Consider the following 27,927-nt stretch of genomic DNA (forward strand, 5'->3'; position numbering starts at 1 on the left):
AGAAATGAAAGTCAAATGATGTTTAAACTGACGAGCGATGATAACAATGGTTAAAACAGTATAATTAAACAGTCCATTTTTCAATAAAGATTTCAATTTATTCACAATTTTTCGCATTTACAACCCGTTAACTGGAAAACATATTTAACTTCAACTAGGCCATTAGAATTCAGCATTGGTCTCATTGTCAGCTATTTTTATTCGAGATAAAGTGTAAATTATTTAGAAAGAATTTATTTTAAATAATTGCACACAGGTACATATGTTATATATCAACATTTGCGGCGATATGCTAAAATATATAATCCTGATATAATGGTAGAAACGAGGGAAATGTGTTTATTAAACGTTATATAAAATATATGTAAGTTAACGGAAAAAACAGAACAAACGTCGGAGAATATAAAGAAGTAACATCCATGCGTATAAAAAATGCAAGGAATTAGCTTTCTAATTGTAAGTATGACTTGGTAAAAAAAAACACGCATTGCTTTCGCGCAGTTCTTCAAGCTCGCGTATTGGGCGTAGAGCGCAATTCTAAATTAATTTATGCGCGGCCATAATGATTACAACTTTCGCTAGCCTTAGAATTAGAGAGGGACTGCAGCTTATTCTAGTTAAACGTATCGGTATTTTGGTATCATCAATGAATGCTATAATTTAAAATTAATTATACTACGTTCACTCCTCTAATCCGTACTCGCAGAGCTGTATCTCTTAATTATTTCCTGAAACCGAATATATTTTACGAACAATAAGCACGAAAGTATTCGAATGCTTACAAACAAAAACTTTCAATAAATATTTTATGTATCAAAGTATTTTTTTTACATACAATTAGATAATGGTTATTATAATATGTTTCGAAAATAATATAATAGAAAAATGACTTTAAGTGCTAGCCTGTGAATTCTCATATCAAAATCTCATTTTAGAATATAAAATTGTAAAAATAAACTATGCAAAGATTCATTACCTCAATGAATGATTTCATTGGGTAATGGTCATATTTCATTACGGTTTGTAGATATATTGCCCCATTTGTTCTTTAAATGTATCGACGTAATTTCGATATCTCTGTTTTATTGTAATTGTAATATTCATTTACAAGTCTTGTATAATTTATGTACTCCGCTTATACACAACAAGTATCTAATAGTATACACTACGCACGAGACTGTTAATGTTATCCAGATAAAAATTGAAAATCTAACAAGTCCATTTAGAAACTGTTTGAAACTTACTACGTGTGTCTGAGGATGAGTAATCGTGGGAAAGCATGAATGGTCTAATTAGTATATGACCACGATCTATATTTAAACGAGAGGCACTCTTTTTCTTGCAATATGGCACTTTGTGGATTTTTTATTAATGTGCGAATACTTTCATGACTTACCACTCATAACCGGTATAGCCTTCAATCAATAAATATTTTTTACTATAGAATATTACAATGTTAATACAAAAAAAAAAATAATATTTAGCATGTTTTGCACATATTCATTTTCGTACATAGATATCTGAAATATAGCTTTCTCTGAAAAAGTATTCTGTCGATTTTTATTACAAAAATCACCTTCATTTGTACTCTGTTTTTTTATTTTGTAACTTGTTGGTATCTCTGTAATGTTTCACGAATTCATTACCGTTCGCTCTAAGGAATATCGTGTAATTTGTTCCAAAAGTTCTTTTCGAATAATGCGAACAACGCCATCATCTGGCTGTTAATGTTTCATTATTTTTTACTTTTAATTCGCATAGCGCGCGTTAGAAATGGAAACGAACTTTTGGGACAGCTTAGTCATTTATTTGGGACGATGCTTCCTTAGAGCTGTTTGACGGAGTGATTCGTTTGATCTTTGGCAGTATTTCTCAATGAAAATTTCGACAGTTTCTCATCACGGAATGTGATTGTACTGTATAAAATGGTCGACGACTGTACGGTCCCCGGTGTTTTGCAGGAAGATAGTTTATTTATTTTCAATTTTCCCCTCGAAACGTTAGGAACGCGTCCACGAGGAACAGTGCCGCTTCGATTATACTGATCGATCCTTTGGCGAGTCCTGTGTCACGGAAGGAGCTCTTGTAAGACAGTTTCGAGAAGAAGTCGATGTTCAAAGCTCCAGCAATGATGAACAGGGCGCAGCCGACGACGGCGAAGAAAAGCTCCTGTAACAAATTTATGTGAGTCAGTGTCGCATGATCTTACATTTCGTTAAATCTTTAAGAATCTCTTGAGATACCTAATATATATATTTTTATTAAACATCTGGAGCCTCCATGGAATTTTATTTCAGTTTTAAATTATCTTAATATTATTATTTTAATGTATAAATGGAGAAATTTTGTGGATACTTACCACACGCCGATTGACTGGTGTTCCCATTACATTACCAGCAGACAATCCCACGAGAATGATTAAATATCCGCCGAAGGTACCCATCGTGATCATTGCAGTGTGTTTATCTCCTGCATTGAAAGAGTGGTAATGCAATCCTATAAGGATGCATACTATCAACTGAAATTACAAGAAACGACCATTACGAAAAATCTAGTGATTAACATTTCACTGCAACAGTCATGATTTTATTAGCAATTTGCACACATGTACGAACGACGTTGCAGATTTATCGTTGTAAAAACTAAAAATTTATTATATTCGAATATTAAAAAATATGTTTCGTATTTTTAATTGACTGTACATAGGAAGGGCAATTAGTGGATCTTTATGCAAAATAAAAATTCTTTCGCAACGATTGTAGGAAACAGGAGCTGAATACAAAATTTGGCCTCCTCATAATCAATTGTTGACGAGGATGACACTGGCACTATATCTGATTCTGAGTAGACTTTTATTAAACCCGAATGTAGGCCGATGAAAGACGACTTCGTCATTGGGATCATAAATAATGCATTAACATTCTATAATTGCGTTCTAGTTGGGTAGTTTGTTCCATTTTGAAGGAACACGTATTCGACCTGAAGAAGTAGTTCCGTGTCTCTTTATGTACACGTAAGCTAAAATATAGTTGTTAACAATGATAAAAAGTATTCCCAAAGTGTTCCCAATGTGTTGTCCATAACAAATTGTTTTTAATTTATCACAACACATTTACGATATAATTGTGATATTTTATAATTAAAGCGGGTTTCTCGAAAGTTTCCGTAATGCGATTATTATCCGTCGTTTTTGGTTCAAACTTTTATCGGAAGAATGAAATAAAACTTGACGTACTTATTTGTCAAATTTACTTGCGCGATATAATTGACAGTAGAATTTATAGTAGTACAATTTCTAGTAATAACAAGATTCGATTCATTCAGACATAAATATGAAAAGGACAGAAACAAGTTATTTTGATCCAACAGGTAGTTCTAGTGGTGAAGATCGCAAATGATATAAATAGACTGTGGGCCTTTATGCAAAATAACAATTTTACGCGTCGATTGTGGGAAACAGGCGCTGGACAAATATTTATTTCTTCTTTTAACAAGTTTAATAAGTTACAAATAATAATAATCATATTCTTAAAATCGCCTGATATCTTAACTGTTTTGTATCCCACTCATTTTTGCCATGAATGCATAAAATCCGCAGTCAAATATAACTATATTATTTTTACAGAGAACATAACTATCTGGAGTTTCTTTCAACAGAAGAAACAAAATTACAGAATTACAGAAAAGTAAACTTTATCTGATAAGATAAAGAAATTACGAATGGCAGAATGTGATTTAGCCAACTGGTCACGATCGCGCACTGTACGAGAGTCTAAAGAATTCTAACGGAAACTTAGACAGTGATTGTTTTCCGGTCTAAGGTGTGACCGTAACAAGAAGATAATCGCTCGTGTGTAGTCATCGGTTATTACGCTATTTCTCCATTCTAGTACTTTCTGAAGACATTAGTCGAAACGTGTTCACTTTGCTTTCGCGATTTTATTGTCTGACATTGATCAATACTAGTCAGGGAACGTGACATCAAGATCAATACAGTGCGCAAAATCCTGCGATAATCGAAAGAAACCTTCCCCTGGAGAACGTTTCAATCAAAAAATACTACGTCTTTACAACAGAAAAATAACTTGTTTCAAACAGTGTAAATGATAAACTCGTCAAAAAGATTTCGTTATCCATTGTCTTCATACTTTTTAATTTTAAAAAATTCATTTGCCACCGAAGGAAACCAAAAACGTAAAATTAAATTTACTCATAGCATGAACTGTGATATGAATATGCAATGAAATAATGATTAAAAATTTCCTTGCACAATCATTTTTTGTAATTGAAAGCAACTTAACTTACCAGCTCCAAGAATTTGATGATGGTAAGCCTTGTGACGGAGGCCATTTTGGTTTATCTATAAAAGAGTAATTTAATTGTACAATTAGATATATTTTTCGGCAGATTATCTTCATAATCGTGAATCATAATTGGTACTGTAGACCAATTTTATAAAATGGTTTAACAAAGATGGCTACGTATCTATAAATGTTTCACGACGGCTTTTATTAGATCATTATGGTGCTTTTCTGATAGACAGTAAATGCATTGTCAATAAAAACCTTATTGATGCTATGACTCAAAGTTAGCTCAAATTTATTACATTTCTTATCTTTATCTTTCCACTTTCGTGTTCCTTAATAAACTACATTCATGACAGATGTGTACTTTCAATCGTTTTATGGAAAGTATTTAGACAAAAATTGCATTAGTATAAAATTAATACAAATATTCGAATTTGATTTTTCCCCGAAATATATTTGACAAAATTTTGAGTTTTTTTATTGGTACAATGCTTTTGTTTACTATTATAGTCATGTATTCTCTCTATTATGACCGGCAGATAGTTAGTCATAGTGCTGGTTTGACTCATGCTATTAAATGTAAATCGACTATCGCGTTATGCTTAATACAACATCCAGTTAAAGACTTGATGCAACCTTATTATTCATTTATGCGTTTATTCACTTCTTTTAATAGACCTGTGCGATCATCCACGTGTTTATTATTTACTATTAACGAATTGACTTTATTTTAATGACGCCTCTGACAGCGACAATGGAGTTTGTAATTAATTTTATTTGCACCAAAATAGATTAAGGAACAATTTGAGATAGTAAACAATAATTCAACGTCACAATTTACTAACAACAAAGAATAGATATATAATTCCTGTGGGAAATCATTTCTCTTACTCCAAAAATTTTACAATTGTTAGTTCGTGTAACTGTGTTCAATTTTCACAAGTTTTACGACTACAACTGTAAAGTCTCTGAAACTGTGTCTCCAAATTTTACAATCGTTAAAGTTTCTAGCAGCACATGCGATTCACAGAAGTCAACAATAACAGAAACGGACCGCTGACGAAGTTATATTTAGCCGTTCACAGGATGACATAAGAATTATGGTATCGACGATGGCACTAACCTACAGTACAGGTTTAAAAATCTTTCTCGATTTTACCTTGTACCTTTTACCGCGGGAAAATCATTTCACCAAGAAGGTAATCATAAAAGCGTGTAATTTGAAAAGTGCTCTATAAATAAATACATTAACACAAGAACAGTGGTCTCGATACCAAGATGTTCATTTTTAACTTCTTCATATTTTCATAATAAAAATTAAAAATCTATTAAAACCTTTCGAAGCTATTATATTTTATCTCGTCGTTAGTGTATAAGAAAAAATAGGGACTTTTGTAAGATTTATGCATTGGTAAAAATTTCATTTTCCGTGGAATACTTTACATAGCTGGATCAGTATATTAGTCATGTGTATTAGACCAATAAGGAACGTTTGTCAGTAACTATTATTGGTATATAAGAAAGAGTTAATCTAAACAAAATAAACAGATGGGTCAATTTTGAAGAACCTTATTTTCAATTTTTCTAAACAAAACCAAAGCTAGAAGAATTGAGACTATTGTAAGATTGATGTATCGCTAAAAATCTCATTTTGCATGGAATACTTGCGCAGTTAGGTCAGTGGAGCAAGCAATCATTTACGGCGACCGTGCAGTACCAAAGATGGACAGAATAGCTGGCAGAAATACCAATACGTGTTCGGAGTGTTTATGCCATCATTACACGTATAAGTATTGCGTAAAAAATTTGCCGATATTCAAATACAATATTTTTCATTGCTCATGGCAATTATTTATCGATTACAATTAAATAAAGTGTACGCTCAAAAAAAAAAAAAAAAAAAATATATACATTTAGACTTTTAGCGATTTTGATCATAATATATTACAATATTGATTGTAATTGACAATTATTTAATTGGCAATATTTTCAATAATCTACTCGACATACAGAATCGCGTAAAAGTATTCCAGGAAAATGGGATGTAGTGGTTCGCAGGTTTACGACGATAGGCCCGAAATTTCGTCGGTGGCTCAATTTACAATGTTTGGTGATGCTGCTCTCATCAACACTATCGTAACTTACAGAAATAGAGAATGAAACGATGCTGGGCGAGAGTGTTTCGGAGCTGCACTCGATACCGCGGACTTTATTTACAGGAATTTCGTGGAAGAGAGGCGCACAAGCAACAGAGCATGAAGACATATTGTGCGTCCTGTCGCGTAAAAAATACACCGTTCAAAAGATAACCACATACGCTTTCACGCGAGAAATCATTCACTGTGCCAGAAAGCCTTGACTCGACTTCTTTATTACACATTGCTCTGCGTTCGAAGGACGAAAGCTTTCTTTAAACAGTTGTCCCCGACGTTCTTACGTGAATTTTTAATGAAAAAGTACGAATGATTCGTGATAAATTACACTTTTTACTTTCGTTTTTGAGTTATCGCGACAAATTACACAATGCTCCACGTTTCATTTGTGTTACTTTCCGACTATAACAGTCGCAAATTTAATTTTTATATCAATGATTATAATTAGACTGCGAATTTTATGTATTTAGTAAAAAAAAGAGTGGATAGGAAAAATATTTAAAGAATTTAAAATAAAATTAGTGTTGTATTGTTTTCAACAGATTAAAATTATTCAGGGAGAAAATCAATGGCTACACAGCCCTCTTGAAATTAATGCAGACAATTTTTATTTTGCATAAAAATCTGCAATCTAATAATAAGTTTTATGTTGAATAGAGGATATCTATAATAATTATATCGATTTGGAACATGTGCCCTTTGAGAAAATTGAAATGATCGTTAACAGCATTGCAAAATGTTGCGATGGACGGACATTTTTCCGATTAGTCGCATAATTTAGCTACGATTGTTTACGTTGTGCTTCGTTTACAAGAATTTTACATGTTATCGCACGACACTCGCGCGAGAAATTGTCACTGTTCCGCTCAAAATAAATTTGATTCATACAGTCTCTGATAAAACTTAATATTCTACATTCTATATGATTCTTCCTTCTAATTCAATTAGAATTTGATGCTTTTACTATGAAATTCTCAGTAGCACCGACGTTCAAAATTGTGTATCTTAATGGACTCAAGTAATCTTCTTTTGAATGCAATTATTATCTCGAAGCGACAGAATCATATCTGTCGTTCGAGTCTTGAAAACACCATAACGATTAAACTTTCAGAAATAGCACAGATTTTCATCGTAATTAAGAGTTGCTTCAGCATATTTATCATGCTCGATATATGAATAAATAACGATTCATTCCAACAGAAAACAGCTATTCTGTAACAATTTTTAGCTACTCCAATTTTCAACTACTTCAATTCAGTTTTAAGAAATACGACAAATAAAACAGTTTCAAACGAAAACTGGAAACTTGTTTTGCGTTTCGTACTAATTACCACGAGGCTCCTACTTCGTGTTAATTACCGACGTGCGAATTTTGCCACGCGTTTGAACACTACTCTTCATTGTCTGAGTCACAGATGAAAATTGATCCGCGAACGAGCATCGTCGCGTGATTTTCCAACAGTTTATGCTTGATCTTTGTATCTTTGATTATCAACTTTTATGCTAGGTAAGTAACGGCAACCTGTACCTTTTCGTTTTCGGACATTATGTCGTGATTTTCACTTGGTTTGTATAAGTGGCTGCATAATCGCAGCGACAAAACACCCGACAGAATTAGATTCGCTGTACGTCATTACAGAAACCCATGTTTCTGTTTTCCAAACAACTTCAAAAGTTTAACGCCGAGTCGGTCCGCGTCACAGCAATAGAAATGGTCGTATCAAAGGAACGATAGCAAATACAATTTTTTCTCTCTTCAATAACTACAATTCGTGAAATTAATATTGCGATGTTATTGCAGTATCTCTTCGAAAAATGATCTTCATTATTCCTACTATTTTTTGTAGCTATTTAATTACAAAAAAAAAACAGTTCCAATATTCTTTTAAAAAAGAACTGAAAATGCCAAGATGCTTCTCAATGTTCAACATGTTCATCGTAGTTCTGCTGTCATAAACAACGCAGTAGCCTGATCTTTATGAAAAGCATGTTAGCAGGTCTTCATCAACTGGTGGCAGTAGCAGGTGCACCACGTTATGCCAAATTCTTTGAATTCTCAAGAAGAAAAGAGACCTTGCGCTCTGTTATAGAAATTATAATTCACAAGGTGTTGAATCGAAATCCTTTGATGCCCAACATGGTAGCAAATGTGTGTTCAATTCAACTAGAAAACGTTCATCGAAGTAATTTCTCAATAGTGGTAATGAAAATTGTCTCTTAGCAATTAAAAAATGTCCTGACTTAGTTCAACGGGCATCTCAACATCTCCATCAGTGCTTCATGTATAAAATGTTTGAACTGTCCAGGTCTTTCGAAATCAGTCTGCACGTTGTTGACGTTATGTACCGTGTCATCCGCTTTTTGTGACGACCACTTCAAACTTGAATATTGTATAATGTGTTTACGTTCATGTTCCTCTTACATACTGTGTCCACGAACTTTATCCCAGACCCGTAGTTTGCAAGTTAATTTTTGAGAATAGAACACAGCGATCGTAAATCTTTTAAACGATTTTCCAAGTTAAATGAGAGTGAACGCCAGTGAAATTCGTGTTGGTAGACTTGATCATCGTAAACGAACTTACATGTCAAACTTGGTAGCTGCGCCGCACGTAGCAGTTCACAAGACGAAGGTTCAGTAGCGACTGATGCTAAGGCCTGATGTGTATTGTGAAGGAGGGACGCGCAGCTCTGATTTTTACCACCAAGAGAAACACGGCTCCCGCGCTCTTTTAAGATGATCTCACACTTGTCACGAAGGAACAACTCGTAATGGGAGAGAAAATAGAATATCGACTTCGATTACTATAGCCAGACCACAGAAACTCTCTGGAAGAACGAAAATAGAATAACTGGAAATTGCGAATGTAGTTTAGTCTGCATCCAAAAAATTTCTGAACGAGAATAGGGTGCGCAGAAACTGCGAATATAGTTTAGTCTGCATCCAAAAAATTTCTGAATGAGAATAGGGTAAGCGGAAATTGCAAATATAGTTTAGTCTGCATCCAAAAAATTTTTGAATAAGGATATGGTGTGCGGAAATTGCGAAGAGTTCCTGAAGCTCAATTTTATTTTCAAGTGTGGACACATCTTTATACACCTACGTTCCATGGCTGCTACGCACGCATGTGTGTAACCTCCATTTTACTACACTTGAATCATCTCGGTGATACAGTGCCTCTCAAATATAAGGCCTTCCGAATAAATATCTCTATTGTCTCATGGACCATGGAACGGAAATAGAAATGTATATATTTTTCGAATGAAAATTGAAACTTGTTCAACCAGCTTAATTTTAGGGTTTAGGAATTTAATTTAAAAGAGGAATCCGTATAATTTTTACATTAAAATTTGTATGTCACGCTTGTATAAAATAACTAACAACCAGCCTGTGAATGTTTGTACAAAATAATAATTTTCAATGTCGATTGCAAGAAACAGCAATTAAGTGTATTTTTTCTTTCAATAATTTGAATAAGTCGAAAATAATGTAAAAATATTCTTTAACTCTAATGTTTTCACAGTTTTGTATTTCACTTGTATTAATTTTTTCTACGAATGCATAAAATCCACAATCTACTAATAACTAGTGACTCTTGTTTAATTTTTGTCAAAAATGCGAGTTTAATATGTATAGTCGAAAATTTAATATATAATAGAAAAATTAGGCTGAGAAGCACCGCATTGTGATCACGTTCATTCAGTTCTAATGGTCGGACACATGTTTTCGTGAAAGGGAATACCAGATTTAGAAAAGAAGAAAGTAACGACGCTCATGTATCACGCTGCGAAGTTTTAGTTATAATTTTATATTTGAAGTTAAGATATCCCTGTTTTGCAATACATTGTGTAACATGTGGTTTACTTTTTGCGAGCAGTTTGTCATTGAGTTTCTGGTATGGTACTCTGATTCACCGCTGATGCTTGTACGTGACACGTGAAAAAATGTTATCGATTAACTTGCGTAGCACATACTCACTATTTATTCTATGAACTGTGATAATGTTGCACTATTATGTCACAGAAAGAAGGTGGAACATCTACAAAGTAATTAAAAAACAGTTATCATTTCAAGTTCATTTACTTTGCAGAATTGCGAAATCTTTCCCAACTTGTTACACAGAACAATGAAAATTAGAAATGTGTAACTATCATAGATTTGACGATATTGTTCGATGATATTTCCGAAATTTTTGGACCGGAGATTATTTAAACTACGCTAATTAAATCTATAGCGACTGTTTTGATTACAACAGAAGTCTCCTGAAAAAGAAAACAATTCAGACACAAGCCAGCATTGTTTAAAACAACGCCAAGTACTTGAGAAAATTATATTTTTTATAAATTGAGAACGAATAAAGAAACTGAAGAATTTAGTTTAGAAAGAAATGTTAATTGTTCATATAAAAAGAATAAAAATCTGGTGATTATTTAATTCATGATTTCAATTCCATCTATTTAACAATCTCACAATGCAACGATGCCATTCTTAACGATTGTTTAATAACATGACCATTCCAATCGATATGAATCAGATGTTTGATTAAGAATGAACAAAGAACTTTAGCCGATGGTTTTATCAACTTTTTATTGGAGCAAACACTACTTTATTTTCCGCGTATTCGTGGTAATCATTTCAAATCTCGTCTAATTCTGCTAAACCAGTTTTCGCGAAGACTATCATGGACACGATGCATTACGTTGTTTTAACGCCCTCATGAGTGACATCATTTCACTTATTGTACCATGACGTCATAGTGTATAGTTTGTATGCGGAACGTCGTGAACTTCAGCGGAATTCATGCCAGTAAACTGCAAAAATACATCCATGCCGTCACACTTCATAATAGATATTACATAGGTATAACGGAAGTGACATGGATGTTCACACAACGCGATGGGCACCATAGATTTGCATACTTGCACACGTCCTCCCTATTGAATTTTTGCATTTTTTCTTTTCTTGCACGTAAGTGTGAAACTTTCGAAATAATGTACTAAATAAACTCAAATTAGCAATTTTTCATATTCTGAACAATCTTTTCTGCGCAATTATGCAATTATAAATTATAAGTAAATTAGTTTACTAAATTCTAAATGGTTTTTAATCGACTGAAACTTAAATTATATAAATATGTTATCAGACGGGAGTCTGAAGATTTTCGTGTTAAACTGTTTCGATGCAAATTAGATTAATCTTTAAATATCTATTATGAGACATTCTGATTGTAAAACAGAACGTCCAGATAGTATTTAAAATACTAGAATACTCGAAATATTGTTTGTAATAATTTGGTAACTTGAAATGCCATCTATACTGAAGCAAATTGTTACTTTCATTTTATTGTTTTTAAAATAATACACACTGTTTATTAGAATGTCATATAAAAGTCGTTTAAATGTACGCGCCGCATGAATTTCTTGTCATCATATTAAACGCCCGTAGCAGAAATGAAGTGTACAGAATACTTGATTCTGACTAACAAGCCTAACTGTTTGCCTAAGCAGTAGGATAACTGGTAACAGTAGCAGGAGGTTTGAATACTTACATACAGATGTCTCCCAGAATTTAAAAAATTACAGAACACACAAATGTTTTTAATTAATTTCATAGCAAGTGTTACATTACATGAACAACTCGAAACTCGTGTAACGGGTTTTTCACTAACTCTTGATACTTCATATAATTATAAAGATCGACGAAACAGCAGTAGAAGATAACAGGTTCGTCTTCTACATTCTAAAAACAATTTTATCTTTTGTATTATTACATTCTTCGTTAGGTATGATAATCAGTCAATTTTAGAATAAAAATAACAAGCGAGGTATACAAATTGTATTCTTCCATCTATATTCGAAAGCAATGTGAAAAGTATTATCAACAGCTGAAAAGTTATCAACAGAGCTGTGAAAGAAATTGCTGATAGATGGCGAGAACGTAATCACAACATTTGACATCATATTCTGAATACAATAAAATGTACATTATATTTAAAATATAATAAAACGCACATTTTAAATGTAATGAAATAGAATATTTTAGATATAATAAATTGCATAACCAGATATTTTCACTTCATCAATTATATTTAGACTTCACGTGATTTTCATGTGTTAAATGCATTCATTTTCAAATTTGCAGAAATAGAACTTAATAAATAAACTTAATAATAATTTGAAGTTTATTGCTATAGTGAATAGTTGCAGTAATATAAAATGGAAGATGTAGTTTGCAAGCAATTCGCTTAAAATGTGAGTCTTCGTTCGAAGTGACTCGTCTGATCTGTAATTCAATAATAGCTGGACGATATTAATAATTAATTACTTACAATGCTAATTGACTGCGATATCGACGACAAGGAAGGGAATTTTTCTAACTGGGGAATTGGATCCAATTTACCAGGCATCTCTTTCATTTTACTTTCACGCTTGCTGATCTTTGCTCGATATTCAACGACCTCACTTATGTCAGTGTTCGCGCTCGAGTCAGTAGTTGGCAAATCATTAGATTCATCGCTGATATTGCGTTCTTTCATCTGTAATGAAAGTATGTTGGAGTATAGCGCATTTTATAATGGTACACAGATGTTGTTTTGATTTGTGTATATTATGAAAAGGAAATAATATATTGCACGCACAGATAAACAAACTGATTCACCGTGTATTTTTGTGAGTCATGTTCGTTTACATAATACCGAGAAAACCGTAGGAACAATCAAAAAGTGTTTGAACACTTTCCCCATTCTCGAGAAATTGTCGATATTTGAAGGGTGGTCTGTAAAAAGTGTTATTTTGAAATTGATTACAGTGAATTCTCGATATATGTCAACAACACGGATCTTGCCAGTGACATGTATCGTCCAGGAAACAACCCGAGCCGTGTTATGTTTACACTCCTCGGCGTCCGAGGCCTCACGGGACCCCCGCGGTAGTGGGGATAATTCCATGACGTTTATAATCCAGGCCTTGGCGACATATATAGAGAAATCACTGTAAATGTTAATGCGGAGAATAAGTATGTGTTTTGACGTACCGAGCGCCAGTAGTCGAACAAGATCCAAGCTTGTATGAGGTATATGTTCATGCAAAAAATCGATAGCAAGCACATAATAAAATTGTGGATAAAAACCGGGTGCGATATCAGTTCGGCGTCCGAGATCTCCGTTAGATCGAGATATATGTCTGCGTGTTTCATTTCCATTATTCCGACCAGGAGCATAAGAAAGGCTCCAGTGAAGCAACCGATGAGAGGCTAAATGCATTTACCAGAAACACTGTACTTATTTTCATTCGCTAACAAACACTATTAATTATTCATTATTAAACTGTAAATGTTTAATAACGCAAAAAGCATTATTAAAAGCTTTTCGTTTTCGTGCTATACGATTTAAAGTGCACGGAGATTCGGCTTCGAAATTGAATTGCAAATAAAATCGAAAGTACTCACGATTTGGGGTCTTCGCATCAGTTTATCTGTGTAAAGCCAAACAATTGCAAACCCGAGACTCATGATCATGGAAGCTGGATAGATATAGAAAATTGGGTTTCGTTGTTCAGGTAGGTGAGGAACTGATTCATCATCTTCTCGACGACTTTTATTCACAAAATGGTGGGTGTGATGAAAAATTTCAATCACCAGGGAGATCAGCTACACAAAAATCCCTGAAATTATGAAAAAACTTGAACCTGACATGACGATGAGTTACAGATTGAAAATTAAAATGAACATTAAAATCTCATATAAATTGTTATCAAAGTTACTAAAATAATTTCCAGTAACTTCATATTTCGAAATGAATTTCCTTGACATACTTCAACGCGATTAGACCTCAAAGAAAAAGAAACGAGAATCGGGTTTCGGGCTCGATATAAAAAGAAAACGGAACGCGAAAGATAGCTGGAAAATAAGTATGTTGGTCACTTGTTAGCATTGAGGACAATGTTACGGAAGATTGTGACTGGTCAGGATAGAATTTCGCTTCGTCTGTTTGTTTTTCTGGTGACTGTCACAACTAAACAGAACAGCAAACAATATTCGATTATCTTTAAGAAGATAATGGTAGACAGGAAGCGTCGAAAACAGATTCACCAACGAAGCGTAACTAAACGCACCGCTGTGCCTTGTATTACTCTGCCATAAACTTTACACACAGTTGATTAGAACTCTGCATTATACGTATTATAATTCCTAAAAGCAACAACAACAACAACTTCCATCGAAAAATCGGGTAACATTTTTTTTCAAAATTTCATTTAACAAAATTACAACGATATGTAATTCGAACAAAATTCAACTTTCGAAGAAACTTCTCCATAAGTTATAAACCAATGTGAAATAACTATATAAATTATATATTTGTAACTAAGATGTCACTAGGATGTTGAAAGTAAAACCTTTAGTTTGAATAAAAGTAACAGAAATAAAGAAAAATTTGTCTTCAATAAAGAAAGATAGTGCTTCAACGATACTAAATAATTATTACAGTCAAATTGATATTCTAAGTACCTTATTTATTTATAATATTATGTAGATAATTGTCTGTTCGAATCTGTGAGACGTTTATTATACAGATTCTAAAATATCTGTTTCGGCGAAGCTTCTACGAGATATTTTCTACAAGCCTGAGCAGAATCGTTTCGAAAACGAAATTGTTTAGTTCGATACGTGGCAGAAAGTCTGACAGATAATGTTGTCAGAATCGGTGAGAAACCGGAAAAGACACTGATCGGGTATCGGAACACGTTCTTCCTTCTTCGGTGTTTACAGTTGAACAATTACGGGCAGAAGAAACCGAAGAAATCGGCCACGGGTACGCACGTTTTACGCGATATGCACGCGCATTCCGATTTCGTGTCCGATTACATAATGAAAAGCGAGAGGATCCCCTACGGACTCTTAGACCGACGAACTCCCCATCGACGGATCGTTGTATATTTCGCTAACCTGTTTCGCGGGAATTGGCCCAGAAAATGTCGCTTCCTGTTCGAGAAACCGAACGGCGTGTCTCGTCGCTAGCGAAATTGTATCGGGGCCAACATTAATCACAGAAGAAAAAGAAGGGACTGAGTCAACAGAAAATATTTGTGTTATTGTGAAAAATGCGATTACGTTTCGTAAATATTATCGCATTCTTCGCTCGTGTCGTTTTATCAAAGGTTCGTTTCAGTCGGATTCCGCTCGCGAGCTGGAAATATGGGTTACCGGTGTCACGCGAAGATATAATCCTCGAATATGCGACTCTGGATTATCGGAACGAGCACATATATAACAACAATATTTTATTATTAATATACGCAGGCATATACCGGAGATCCAAGCAGCTAGCTTTTGTTTCTGGAAAAATTCGATTCGAACTTAATGTATGTGTACTTCCTATAGGGAAACACATGTTGGAATTCTCGCGGATGTTTAATACGATCGGTCTTTGTACAAAATAAAAATTAGTCTGCATCGTTTATAGGAAAAAAAGGGCTAAATTGACAGCCAATCTTCCGATTACTGGTAGAACATTTTTCGTGTTTATTTCATTTAGCCTCGCGCATTACTTCGTGTAAACTGACTAACGTTGAGCTGAATATTTATGGAGCATTGGTAGAGTTATTTTATCATTTCTTTCAGTTGCGTAACCTAACGACGAGACAATTCATTTCGAGAAGTTTTACTGAAATAAATCGAAGCGATGTACACAAGTTTCGCTTCTAATAGTGTACGAAAAATAGATTGCAGGCTGTGGAATTATTTTTACGACGGTCGAGCAACTTTCCGACTATCGCGTGAATTCTTACGAATTGGGAAAGGTGCAGGCTGGCGTGAACGACGTGAGAAAGGTTCGGATTCCTCTGGAATTTCGCTATGGCCCTGTGATAAATACTAGCAAGCTTCGCTTTCTCAGAAAGTTTCTTCAACTCGTAATCGCTCCAGTTTTCCGATCGTGTTCTCGGCTCTTGCGTTCCCATCGAAGCTTCCTTCGCCTCTCTCTAGTTTCGAATTTAGTATATATTAGCTAATAAGTCTTCTGTAACCCGTGCGAAACGGAGCGAAGTTGTCAATTTGAACAAACGAATGGCTAGAACGATGACATTTGGCTGTATTCCCTAATACTCGAACGTCACAGACGTGACGTTGCGTTTGTCAAGGGAAAAAAAGGCACAGTTCTCACAGGTATATTTCATATCAGCGGCGCAGGTAGATGCTTCCGGCCGGTCCAAACCAATTTCCTCAATGTTTATCCGAACCTTTTTTTGTCACATTCCTGACCACAAGATCTAATGCGTTTGCGGGTATTCGTCTCTCCTTGACCTGCAGTTAATAACTTTAATATTCGGACAGCACGACATTTTTGCATCTAATTATAATTTTGTTCTCAATGAAAGAGGACGTACGTTGTTGGTTGTAACGTTACATAAAGGCCGATTAAAGTATCTGAGAAACAACTGTTTTAATATATACTTGAAAATGAAGCTCAAAGAGGCCTATCATTGTTACATTGAAAATACGTATCTCACTAGATAAGTGTCATTAAAGATATGGTCTGGCATTGGAAACACCATTTACAAGCTCGCGAATCTCGTGAACATAACTAGATTTATGTTAATATAGTGGAATAGTACCACTGTCTTTTCTGTTCAATGATATTCTGCACAACGAATTTGTGATTGTGCATTATTTTGTAAAATAGTTTGGACTTTGCGTAGTAGTAGTCACATTAGAAACTATAGTGCGTTCTAATGCTTCTAAAATTTTCTTGATAACATTCATTTGGTTCAATGCGAAGTTAATACGTACGTGTATTGAGTCTACACATATTTAATTATATAAATTATTAAATCCATTGGATTTCGTAAGATTCGTTTCGTTTACGGTCCCATCAGCCGCTCCGCTTCTCATAATTACTCTTTCATTACGGCTGAATTGGATCGCCGTGACTATCCACGGATTCTGAGAAGCTTGAATCACGTTTCAGAAATTTTCCAATCGTGTCAGCGTGCATTTCGAAAGTGTCGAGGCGATTAACGGATGAACGAGAGCGACAACGAACCGCGAAGCGCTACGATAGCCCTTTATGGGCCTTCCTCGAAGCAGAAATACTTTCGTTAATGAAAGCGAACGCCTTATGCCGCCTCGTAATAGGCGTCAGTCCATTTCGGTGTGTGTTTTACGCAATATCCGACACAGAAACGCGTACGATGTCGATCGTTTTCCCTTCATCCAGCCGTGTCCTCCAGTTAGGGATTTCCCTGGTTTCTCGCTGTTAATGTGTCACTATGGAGGTCATATTCTGGTTTTCCATTTTCAAAACATCGATTTTTTCACCCTCAAACCATTCGTGTCCGGACGATTGTCGAACAGTTTGTAAATTCACGTATACCTATTTTGCTTCCGAATATTTAAGATATAAGATATTTCAACAAATTATTTGCTAAAGACCGATAATGATCAAAACCAGGATTTTACTCGTTTATGTAACTCTTGTAGCCATTTTCGCGCAAACAGCTCTTGCCAATATTCCATCCATTATGAACTGACGATCGTCTGTATTCATTGTACTGATGTCACAGTGTTTAATGATAAAAATAATCAGAGTCTGGGAAGAGAAACTGTAATTCATAGCCGTGCGGTTAGTCTTCCATCAGTTTCTAGGATAACACGTGGATTTACCGTAATTGAGGCTCATCAATGGCACCGCGCATCCTTTCTCCGTCATTGGAACGACCTTGACGATCCTTTCGCACACAGAAAAATCCGAGTTAACTTTTCCGCTGACATTATCAACAACGAATCCATTATAACCGTCGAAATTGCTTTGCAAGAATTTCAATTAATTCAGATAAAATTGCTTTTCAGGAATGTCAGTCAATTGTAAAGAGAACAGTAACGACATTTAAACGAATTATCGACGATTAAAATGTTCTCCGAAGATGTTTCAGATTCGCGTACGTAGATACGAACATTTTTGTAATTTACAAGTGTAGACGGTATCGAAATTAAAAATGTGTTTGTCAATTCCACAAGGAGATTTGGTTTTATCTTTGACAGTTTTGAACGAATCAGGTGAAATAATATATGAGAATTTATCGTAAGTTTTAAGCAAAAGGAGCAAGGTTAAATTCAAGCCTAAATGATCCTTGTTCGTCGTCAACGAGCGGATGAAGTGTTTTTCTTCAAAAAACTGCGTGTCATGCACGAGCCTTTTGTTTCTCAGGGATTCCCGTCTGGAAATAAGATGGATCGAACGAATTCCAAAGAGTCCTTTCAGACGAGACGTGTTTTGACGTCGGACAGGAAAAGAAGAAACTCATGCGAAAAAGAGGATAAGGAAAAAACGGGTTTTCTGTGCCGAATTCCACGCAAAGAGAAAAGTGTGCTCTTAAAGGAGACAACGGTTCGGGGAATTTCAGAGGTCCTTAGTACAAGGATCGTTTCAAAGGAAGGAACCGTGGGAAATAAAAAGAAATGCCCGCCCTCTTGGGGGAATATTTGCGATAGATATTAAAGTCAACATCTTTAAATAGGTGTAAAAAACCATGAATGTCTCGCACATTCTCTCAAAACTATTTCATTCGAACTAAACTGCGAGTTTTTATGCAAGATAGACAAGCCTTTCTTCTTTGAATAATTTTAATAGAAGACAATACATTAATGTTCTTAAATGTTACAAAATTCAATGTACTCACTTTCGTCATAATTATCTAATTCAGCAAACACATTTTCTCATTGTATAAAACGTGAACTGTAACAAGAGCAAAATTATTATTTGAAGAAAACAGACCTTGGAGAATTTTTATAATTTTCAACGTAGTCAAAGTTGATCGTTTAAATGGAGTGTAAAGAACAATTTCATTCTTATTTGCGTCACAAAGGATTTCCTGAACGTTTCGAGTCTGCTACACCGATTTTCATTCGCGCAATATTTCATCTGCACCGATAGAAAGTAATGCAACTTGGGAAATGCCCACCTGTTCCCTCCGTACGTTAACGTGAAAATATCCCACGTTCCTTCCACATCTGTGGTTTTGCACCCTTCCAGATAGAAGGATCGGCAACGTTTGCGTAATAAGTTATCTCACCCCTACGACCCTGTGAAAGAACTGAATGGGGGCTGTTTGTATTTCCCATTGAGGAAAATGTCTGTCAACAGGAAAACGTGCTTGGCATCGAGAAGGAACAGTTTTATGGAACCCGGAGACGTGTGCATAGCAAAAGATAGGAAGAAAGATTACCATTTAACTGGAAAGTGCATCAAACTCGAACAAATTCATTTTAGAAAAATTTACGGAAATACTGATCACTATAGACCGCGAATGTTACGCGTTTACAGCATTCTCAGTTTTTAAAACTGGACGAAAAAGTCTGGCTCAGAATATTTCCATTGAATAAAATTATATTCATGGAATATGGAAATATTTTTCAATTTCATTTTCCATAGACGTCCTACATACGTAGCTGCAATAATTCCACAATATTTTCGATAAAATCCTTAACGCAACAAAGAAATATTTGTTCGATTCCCTTTTTTATGCATTTTCGAGAAAGACAAGTATTACATTCAAGTAAGAATATTCAAAAAATTTCAGAATATATTTTCTTGTTAAAATGATTAGGAAAAGATATAAATAAGTATGACGAACGCAGACAATTTTTATTCCCCATAAAAATTCGCTGTCTGTGCATGACTTTCAACAAGGGAACGCTCGACGCACAATAGTAGCGTATCATTCGAAAAAAGAAAGCATAGAGGAAAGTCACGATGGTGACGTACCGTAGCGGAAAATATTAACATAATTTCATTTTCTGTCAACGTTCTTTCAGTTGGGTACAGTGTACCATTCAAGCAGACTCGAACAAGATCATTTTGATCGTGAACCTTCGTTAGCAGGCGGTCATAATTGGAAAGGGTTAGGCAATCACATCCTCCCTAGATCAACTTCATGTTTCCAACGGCGATAACCCAGTTACGACATTTATTGCTCCAGAATGAACGCATTATTGGCGTGTACGAGCGGCGGCGCAGCGGCTGCACCGAACACACTGGGCTCTTTGTCGGCGAAAAAATTTCATATTCACGCCGGAGTTGCTCCTCCGGGACGATAAAAAGCCATAATTCGAAATGTTTCCGCACCTCGTCGAAGCGGTTTTATCACGTTTGCTCGTGTTTTACCAGCGGGTAAGTAACGCAACCCATTAGATCTTGATTGAGCGAGAACGATTATTTCAATGGCCGCGATCGGAATCGAGGCCAATCAGTTAACCCTTTCGGTGCCTCACTATGAAACGGTTCTTTTGTGCGAGAAAAAGGACACGCGAGCAGACGTTTTAACCCCTTGACATACAAATTGAATGAAATTCACTGTGACCAAAGATATCGTTTAGTTTTTTAACTTGTCATTTGTTCGAATCTGTTCCTGGAACGATAATCGACATATTGCTGCTAATATTTGACGTTGATATTGACCCTCCAATATGTACAATTTTAGTCCGATATAAGACGACGCTTTTTATTTCGAAATAAGGAAATCGCTATCCCCTCTCCTTTTTTTATTTGGTGAAATAAACTTTTGCTTGTGACTTGTTAATTCTCCATTTTAAACTATCAGAAAATATTCCTTTTTTGTGTTAACGCGTTAAGTGACTTGCTCCTACTTCCACGATAGTTCGCTTTTTACACAACGTTTTCTCATCGACTTGACGTCTTTATACAACGGAAATTTGTGGCCTTAGCGGAATTCCATCTTCAACGTAGATCGTTGTGTTTCGTCACACAAGTGCCGGCGATACACATGAACGGGAATGTGTGTATTACTGTACAGAGAATCGCATTCAGTTATGCAGCATGTTAACTGAAAGCATACTATGCGTTTACAAACTTTGATGGAGATTACGTATTAGAGGCTGCATTCGGGGAGCTAAATAATTCATCGAGCGGCGAAGTCATCGAAATGGACGGCTTCTTAATTGTATTATAGGATTCCTTATTTGTTTCAGTATCTGTTGTTCCCATGCTCTTAACGGTAAACGCACTTGTTTATTTATGACATTCGTTTAATTACTTAGGGATCCAGTTACTGTGGGGGTACCAGTTACTGTGCCTATATTAATTTTAAATTATGCGTATATTAATATTAAAAAAGAGATATACAAGATATACATTAACTGATTTTAATGGAAGAAATTTAATATTCACTATCCTTAAAAGATAAGTATATACTATAGGCACAGTAATTGGGCTCATCACCCTAGCTTCGATACAAATCTGAGTTGCACATTGCAATACCTTCGAATCACTCGCGATTGTACCCGAGGGATAAATAAACAATTACGTTGTGAGAGGTATATTCTCTATAATTAAATGTCAAACTGTTCACTCAACATTTCAAACGTTTAATCATTCTTCAAGAGATTTAAAAAATTCGATGAACGCGAATTGGAAAATAAGTGCGGTAGTAAAGTGTTTACAGATCGCGAGTCAAACAATTAAATAAGGAAGAAAAGAGCACGACACTAGAATTCGAGATAATGTGATTCATATTCTTCACGAAAGTCTGCTTCATCCTGCTCATTCGTGACTGAACATGATTACTAACTGCGCTCCGTGTGTAGTTCCAGTTAAATCTCCCAAGCCGTGGAATCACAGTTTATTACCCAGAATGCGCTAGCAATAGGACTTTAATCTTCGCTGCGTTACAATTGCGCAGCGTAGAAATATAAAATTCGCTGTTCGTTTTCCAGTAAAAATAGGGCGTACACCCTATTAAGGACTGTGACGCAAATCATCGGCGAACAGATCGAATGACTCAGATTTTCATGCGGAAGCATGCCCTTTTAAAGGCAACATAGTTTAACAATATTTTTGTACTGTCTTCGATATTCTTGCGTGGTCACATTCTAAAACGACTGTGGATTCTTGTGCGAGATAAATATTGCATTGATTGTATGCAATACGAGTTAAGTAAAGTTCTTCTTTTAATTGTTTTAATAAATAATATACCAACATTCTTAAATTCTTCCAATGTCTTCAGTGCTCCGTATTTCACTTGCCAATTCTGGTAGTTGCCATTAATTTCGAATTTTATATTGCACCTAACTCTGAGTATAATAATTATCTGGTAATATATAAGATTAAGAAAACTGTGTGCAACCTCAGTGAGTATGGTTAAATATTTTTACCGATACTTAGAATGCAGAAAAATTTGAACAAAATCACATTTAAAGTAATAGTAGATCGTTACTTAACACAATCTGTTTCTTTTTTTGCTGTTTAGCCTCCCTTATAATTTCTACTTTCTGGTTCCGATGTTCGCTGATAATATATCATCAATCGTTTAATCGCGATGCCTACAAAAGCGAAGGTGCTTAACTTTAGTTGAGACTGTCAGATTTTATTATTTCTTTAGCTTCGTAGAATCGTTTGTTTTAGTTATAGCGTGTAGGCACTGAGATTACTATTCTTAGTTTGCTCGGTAACAAGTAATGGTAAGGGTTGAACGATCCTTTTATTACCAAGCTGATCATTTACAGTGAGCATGTACATACGTACGCGCTGTGTTTGGAATTATAGTACCACCCATAGCAAGTTCCAAAAGCCATAGATAAACGAGAACATCGCAGGAAACTACTGTGCATTTATTTCCCAATCGACGTTTTAGGAATCTCTCATCTCTTCACGGAATCGATAACTGTTTTTTTTTTTCTATAGTTATATTTGTTCAGAATATATGAAAGCGAGAAATTAACCTCTTCCCTTTCGTTAAAATATTATTCACCGTGATTGTGAATATTAAAACATTTATTATATTACTTCTATGTATAGTACAGTATAAATTCTACACCATAATGCTAATCAATTTATGGAAATTAGGAGCGTGTTTTAGAATGACCATTAAAAGGACACTCTCGTTTGAACAAAGAGATCCCTGGTGGAGATGTGAAAGGGCTCCTATATCGAACAGGTAGAGGCAACACCGGGAAGGAAGGAATCACGGAACGGTATAAGGTTTTAACGAGTCAGATTAACTCTGACCTCCTGGATTGAGCAATCAGGCGGAAAAGTGGCACGAGCATGTGGATAAGACAGTCCCGGCTGCCGGTTCCGGGTCGAAATGATCGAAAGTCGAGAAAGAACGGCGGTGCAGGTGATTCACACACTGCGGAACTAGTCGTTTTTTTTCATTTTACAAAAATGATGAACGACCGTGCGCACGTGTATCTCTTTCGAAGGGGAATGTGGATCCTAGAAATATGAGACACTGCTTCCGAAAATCTGTACGTTTTAATCTTCGATTTTTGGGGATTGTAGAGACGTGTTTATCTGAAATTATTCAATTTTCTTTCGACATATATTATAATAAAAATCGCAAAAAATCTGAACACACCTGTTATTTTTATACAGTATGCAACAGTCATATTTAATATTCCGTAGATTTATTGTCGAGCACCTGTAGCTCACAGACCGATACTTTTGAAACACACTATAGATACGGGACCGCAACGATTGCCACAATTGGGAGGTACACAAGATTCTTGGAATCGGTGTCAACGCGAGGTTGTACGATATCCTTGCTAATCTCGAATGTGAACAAGCTTCGCGCGGCATCGGAAAGCCGAGCAATTAATTAATTAATCTCCTAATTACCACTGTCAGTCGCCAGCTGCGCGCGCGGTTCAAAGAAGGTCGCCGTTGAAAGAGACCTTTATGATTACAGAAAAGTGCCATCTTGTAGTTTTTACTTACGCATTCTACAGCTTCCTTTTATCGGTCTTTTATACGCCCTCTTGAAACGAACAGCTCGTTAAACTTAATTTTCCTCGCGCTCTGTGTTTGCAGAGGACTACTCCCCTCTGTTTCTTCCCTTTGTTCGGCGTTCCCCGAACGTCAAAAGTGCAGCGCAGAAATTTCCGACGTAGGACAAACATACTTGGAATTGGCGCTTTTAATAACCAATACTCTCTTGGCCCTAATATATTGTTCAATTGTTACGTTAATTATTCACTCGGTTCAAACGATGGGCAAAATGAAAGATCCAATGTTTTTCTGTAACTGTCACGTGTCTATTTTATTTTATATGCTTATAACGTAAAACATTAACACTAGGTTTACGGGACCCGTCAAAATGACGGGTTCTAATATTTTTAATTTATGATTCTTGAGATTGTGAAGATCAATCTACGTGGAATTACTCAACAAACTTATTTCCTTAGGTATATATTATTTAAAAAATGGCTGAAAACTTGGATAGACAGATTCTTCTTATTTTTAGAAAGTAATGTAAAATACTCAGTTTTAATGCTCCGTAAACCTAGTGTTAAATAGAGTCAACGATGTACAGTCTTATTTGATTACAGTGATATTCATCTTGCGTTTCTTCGATTTCTTTGGTTTCTCGAACGTCGAAAACAACTTCCACTGCTGAAAACTACCTCCTCCGAAAATGATTGTTAACAATATCGATGGTAAATTTCTTTTTTAATGGTTGTCTTAACGATACCTTGGGCGGTATCGGTAGGTAACAATATCGAAAATAAATGGCATGCTCCTGCTATTTTTCCTCGTCGCTCTAATGATACCTTCGACGATGTTCTCTTCTTCGACTATACGCGATTTAATGACGTTCTCTTACTTTACAATTTACATCTCTCCTACCGTGGAAGTGAGCAACGAGTTTCCACGTGAAACCGCCAGACCTCCTCAATCGTGCCTTGCCACTATGAATCCTAGACAGTGGAGGCTCTGTGTGTTCCTGACGTTTCTGGTTGGTTTCACTTCTCAGGATTTCCTGTTTCCTGCACCGTGGATGACCCTATCAACGAACTGCAGTTGCACGTCACTGTTGCAGCTGCAGCTCCTTCATGCTCGCGAAGCGGATCGCGAACCGTGGCTGCGTAATGCGAAGGGAACGAAAGAAAATGAGCGAACGCCGTGAAACCGCTAGAAGGAAATGGCGAACTCGGAAAAATCATGGCAACCGTGGTCCTCGCGTACACATTTTCACGAGCTTGCGACTTCAACGCCCGCCGTGTTCATAGCAACCGCGATCACCGACATTCGTTATTTCCATCAACGACAACCGCCCAGGATTATCTCGCTCATCAATTTCAAAACAAAATTACGAGCAAATCTCTGGACTGAGCTACTTTTACACACTACAACAGATCTTAGCACTTCATTGCGTTAGAGTGCATTGCAACAAAACAATTATTACGTTCAGAATTTGCAAAATAACTTCATTAACACGTTAAAGTAAGAATGTTTTCTATTCCTCTTATAAATGTTTTTACGATAGATTTAGAATTCATTGGCTTTTTTCTCAGTTCTCACTACAATCGAAACTGAATAAAACTTTGTCTAATGAAACTCTTGTAGCACAACTTTTAATTTATCGCGCGACTAAACGCTATTACAAATGAATACCTTCTTCGAGCGCAGTAGAACATACACAGTGGGCTAGAAAAAAAAAGAGAAGACTAAGAAGCGCCATCAAACGTGTTCAGTATAATTAAGACATCGTCCATGATTAAGAAATCACGATTCCGTGAAAGTACCTTCAAACATGGTAAATTCAATTATGAATACACAATATATGTTCGGTTAGCTTACTTTATAACTCACTACGGCTGTCTATTTTAATAGCGAGAGTGATTTATGCATATACGCGTTTATTGCACGCTACGCGAGGAGTGCGTGCCTCGCTGGAAAGTCGCTGCAACAGAGGAATTTCTGAAAGATCGTAAAACTGATTTACACAAAAGCGTACGAGTCGGCATAATGACAAACGGATTATTTGCAAATTCTTTTTTCATCACAAAGTCACTTTTTGTTCGGTACGTGTAACGTTTTCTTTCGCGTCGTGGAATCAAAAGGTCTCTTGCGAGGGACGACAAATCGTTTCAAAACAGAATATTTATCATTTCGTTGACTGTTTTTTACTTTTTCTGTTAGGAGCATGTAAGATAAAAATGATGTACAACATACAGTTGCGGAGAATCGTGTGCGCGTGATTTTCATGATCTTCAATAATTCATGTACTAGGTGTAGCCATTTAAGTGGAAACATCCTCACGGCCTTTCGAAGGTTTAGAGCGTTGTCATGATAATTAACCCTCCGACGGCGGAGTCCGGGTCTACCTTGACCCGTCATTCAATTGCTCAGTTTCTGGCGAATAAATTAAATGAACAGCTGCTATATCAGGAACAGTAGAACGATGAATAATAATAATCTGCAAGATATCAGATAAGTGTCACCAAGAAGTACCATAAGAAGTATGTCTTCAAAAAATAATAAATAAAGCAGTGGGCGAGACTAACAACAAAATTAAATCGCCTCGCGTCTCACTCTTTACTCGAGAATATCTAGCAGCAGTATCCGCGAAGGAAGTCGTGCAACAAGGGGTTAATCACACCAATTAACGCCGACACAAGCCAAACAACCGAGTGAAATCGTCTCGCAGGCTAGTTCATCCCTCAGCCAGTTGTTCCCGGGGCGTCATGACATATTAACGTCGTAATAAATTAAAATCGCGCATATTCATGAAGGGCCGGATTAAAAGCGGGAAACGCGTATAATCGCAGCAGGTAAACGCGGCGTGGCGTGCAATTAAAAATTCAGCTCCGCGGTCGTAGATTAGCCCGACTATATCGCTCGAGCGAGCCTCTGCCCTCTCCCAGACGGGGATCCTCCAATTTCTCTGAACTTCCGTAAATCCTCGTCTGCAGTTTCCAACCCTCCCCCGCGCCCCCCTCCTTTTCCCATCCCCCTTCCCGTCGATCTTCCGGGTAGCTAACCGACAATTAAACTTTCATAACCTGTTCATTAGCACGAATTAACGCGGCGCGCTAACTCATCTGGATTCCGCTAATGCAACGCACTTAATTTACAGCGCACCGGGCGTCCTCGTGCACGAGGTTGCAGGGGTGTGTTTGCCCTCCTTCTCCCCGGAGGACACGTCGACAACAGAGCGACGAGTGGTGTGCTGGCAGGGGTGGGGACGGGGAGGGGCGTAAGTGAGATCATGAACGACACACACGAGAAACAGAGGGAGACGGGTGACGGGACGATACGGAGGGAGAGAGGGAGAGAGAGAGAACGAGGATCGGGCAACGACAGAGGGACATTTAGAGACTGATGGCGCAAACCTTTTAGGCAAACTAATGCACCGAACCTGTTACATCAGAGAGGCTACTCGCACTGGCCACCCCCTTGTCTCTTCGCACACCCCCTTGCTTGCTGCGTTGTGTACCGATTGCATTCATTATGGGAAATACATACGTACTGTATCGGCGCATATTTTTGTGGGCCTGGTAGCTTCTTTGCTGGCAGAGTGGTCTATCTATTATAGAATTTACTGGAAAAATTCATTTATTATTATTATTACAAACCATTACTCCACGAAGTATTTCTAGAAAGTATTTCTAGAATGTATTTCTGCATAGTACATTCTGATTTCTGCAAGAATTTCTTGCATTCGATCAATCTC

At 36.2% G+C, this 27,927-nt stretch overlaps 2 protein-coding genes across 4 annotated transcripts; both read right to left on the reverse strand.

The window, feature by feature from the left end:
* Window positions 1-76: 76 nt before the first annotated feature.
* On the reverse strand, window positions 77-9,183 carry LOC143356858 (uncharacterized). Its single transcript, XM_076792895.1, has 4 exons — window positions 9,045-9,183; window positions 4,306-4,360; window positions 2,360-2,518; window positions 77-2,169 (listed from the first exon to the last, which is right to left on the reverse strand). The coding sequence occupies exons 2-4, from the start codon at window positions 4,348-4,350 to the stop codon at window positions 1,981-1,983; spliced, it is 393 nt and encodes a 130-aa protein (XP_076649010.1). The 5' UTR covers window positions 4,351-4,360; window positions 9,045-9,183; the 3' UTR covers window positions 77-1,980.
* Window positions 9,182-27,780, reverse strand: LOC143356856 (uncharacterized). Of its 3 annotated transcripts, XM_076792893.1 has the most exons (4): window positions 27,724-27,780; window positions 13,907-14,121; window positions 12,789-12,995; window positions 11,899-12,199 (listed from the first exon to the last, which is right to left on the reverse strand). In XM_076792893.1, the coding sequence occupies exons 2-4, from the start codon at window positions 13,973-13,975 to the stop codon at window positions 12,080-12,082; spliced, it is 396 nt and encodes a 131-aa protein (XP_076649008.1). In that variant the 5' UTR covers window positions 13,976-14,121; window positions 27,724-27,780; the 3' UTR covers window positions 11,899-12,079. The 3 variants fall into 3 exon arrangements, with proteins under 3 accessions (XP_076649009.1, XP_076649008.1, XP_076649007.1); XM_076792894.1 differs by lacking the exons at window positions 11,899-12,199; window positions 27,724-27,780 and adding an exon at window positions 9,182-9,288 and having other exon boundaries at window positions 13,907-14,689; XM_076792892.1 differs by lacking the exon at window positions 27,724-27,780 and having other exon boundaries at window positions 13,907-14,689.
* Between the last annotated feature and the right edge of the window lie 147 nt (window positions 27,781-27,927).

This window comes from Halictus rubicundus, chromosome 8 (assembly GCF_050948215.1).
Source record: "Halictus rubicundus isolate RS-2024b chromosome 8, iyHalRubi1_principal, whole genome shotgun sequence".
Taxonomy (NCBI): domain Eukaryota; kingdom Metazoa; phylum Arthropoda; class Insecta; order Hymenoptera; family Halictidae; genus Halictus; species Halictus rubicundus.

Excerpts from the sequence above, each read along its gene's own strand:
- LOC143356858 (XM_076792895.1), bottom strand. The coding sequence starts at position 4,350 with ATGGCCTCCGTCACAAGGCTTACCATCATCAAATTCTTGGAGCTG. Across the intron at positions 2,519-4,305 it reads TCATCAAATTCTTGGAGCTG|TTGATAGTATGCATCCTTAT; the intron begins GTAAGTTAAGTT and ends TTGTAATTTCAG. Across the intron at positions 2,170-2,359 it reads CACCAGTCAATCGGCGTGTG|GAGCTTTTCTTCGCCGTCGT; the intron begins GTAAGTATCCAC and ends AATTTGTTACAG.
- LOC143356856 (XM_076792893.1), bottom strand. The coding sequence starts at position 13,975 with ATGATCATGAGTCTCGGGTTTGCAATTGTTTGGCTTTACACAGATAAA. Across the intron at positions 12,996-13,906 it reads TGATGCGAAGACCCCAAATC|ATGAAAGAACGCAATATCAG; the intron begins GTGAGTACTTTC and ends CTTTCATTACAG. Across the intron at positions 12,200-12,788 it reads TATCGCAGTCAATTAGCATT|AATGTAGAAGACGAACCTGT; the intron begins GTAAGTAATTAA and ends AATTGTTTTTAG.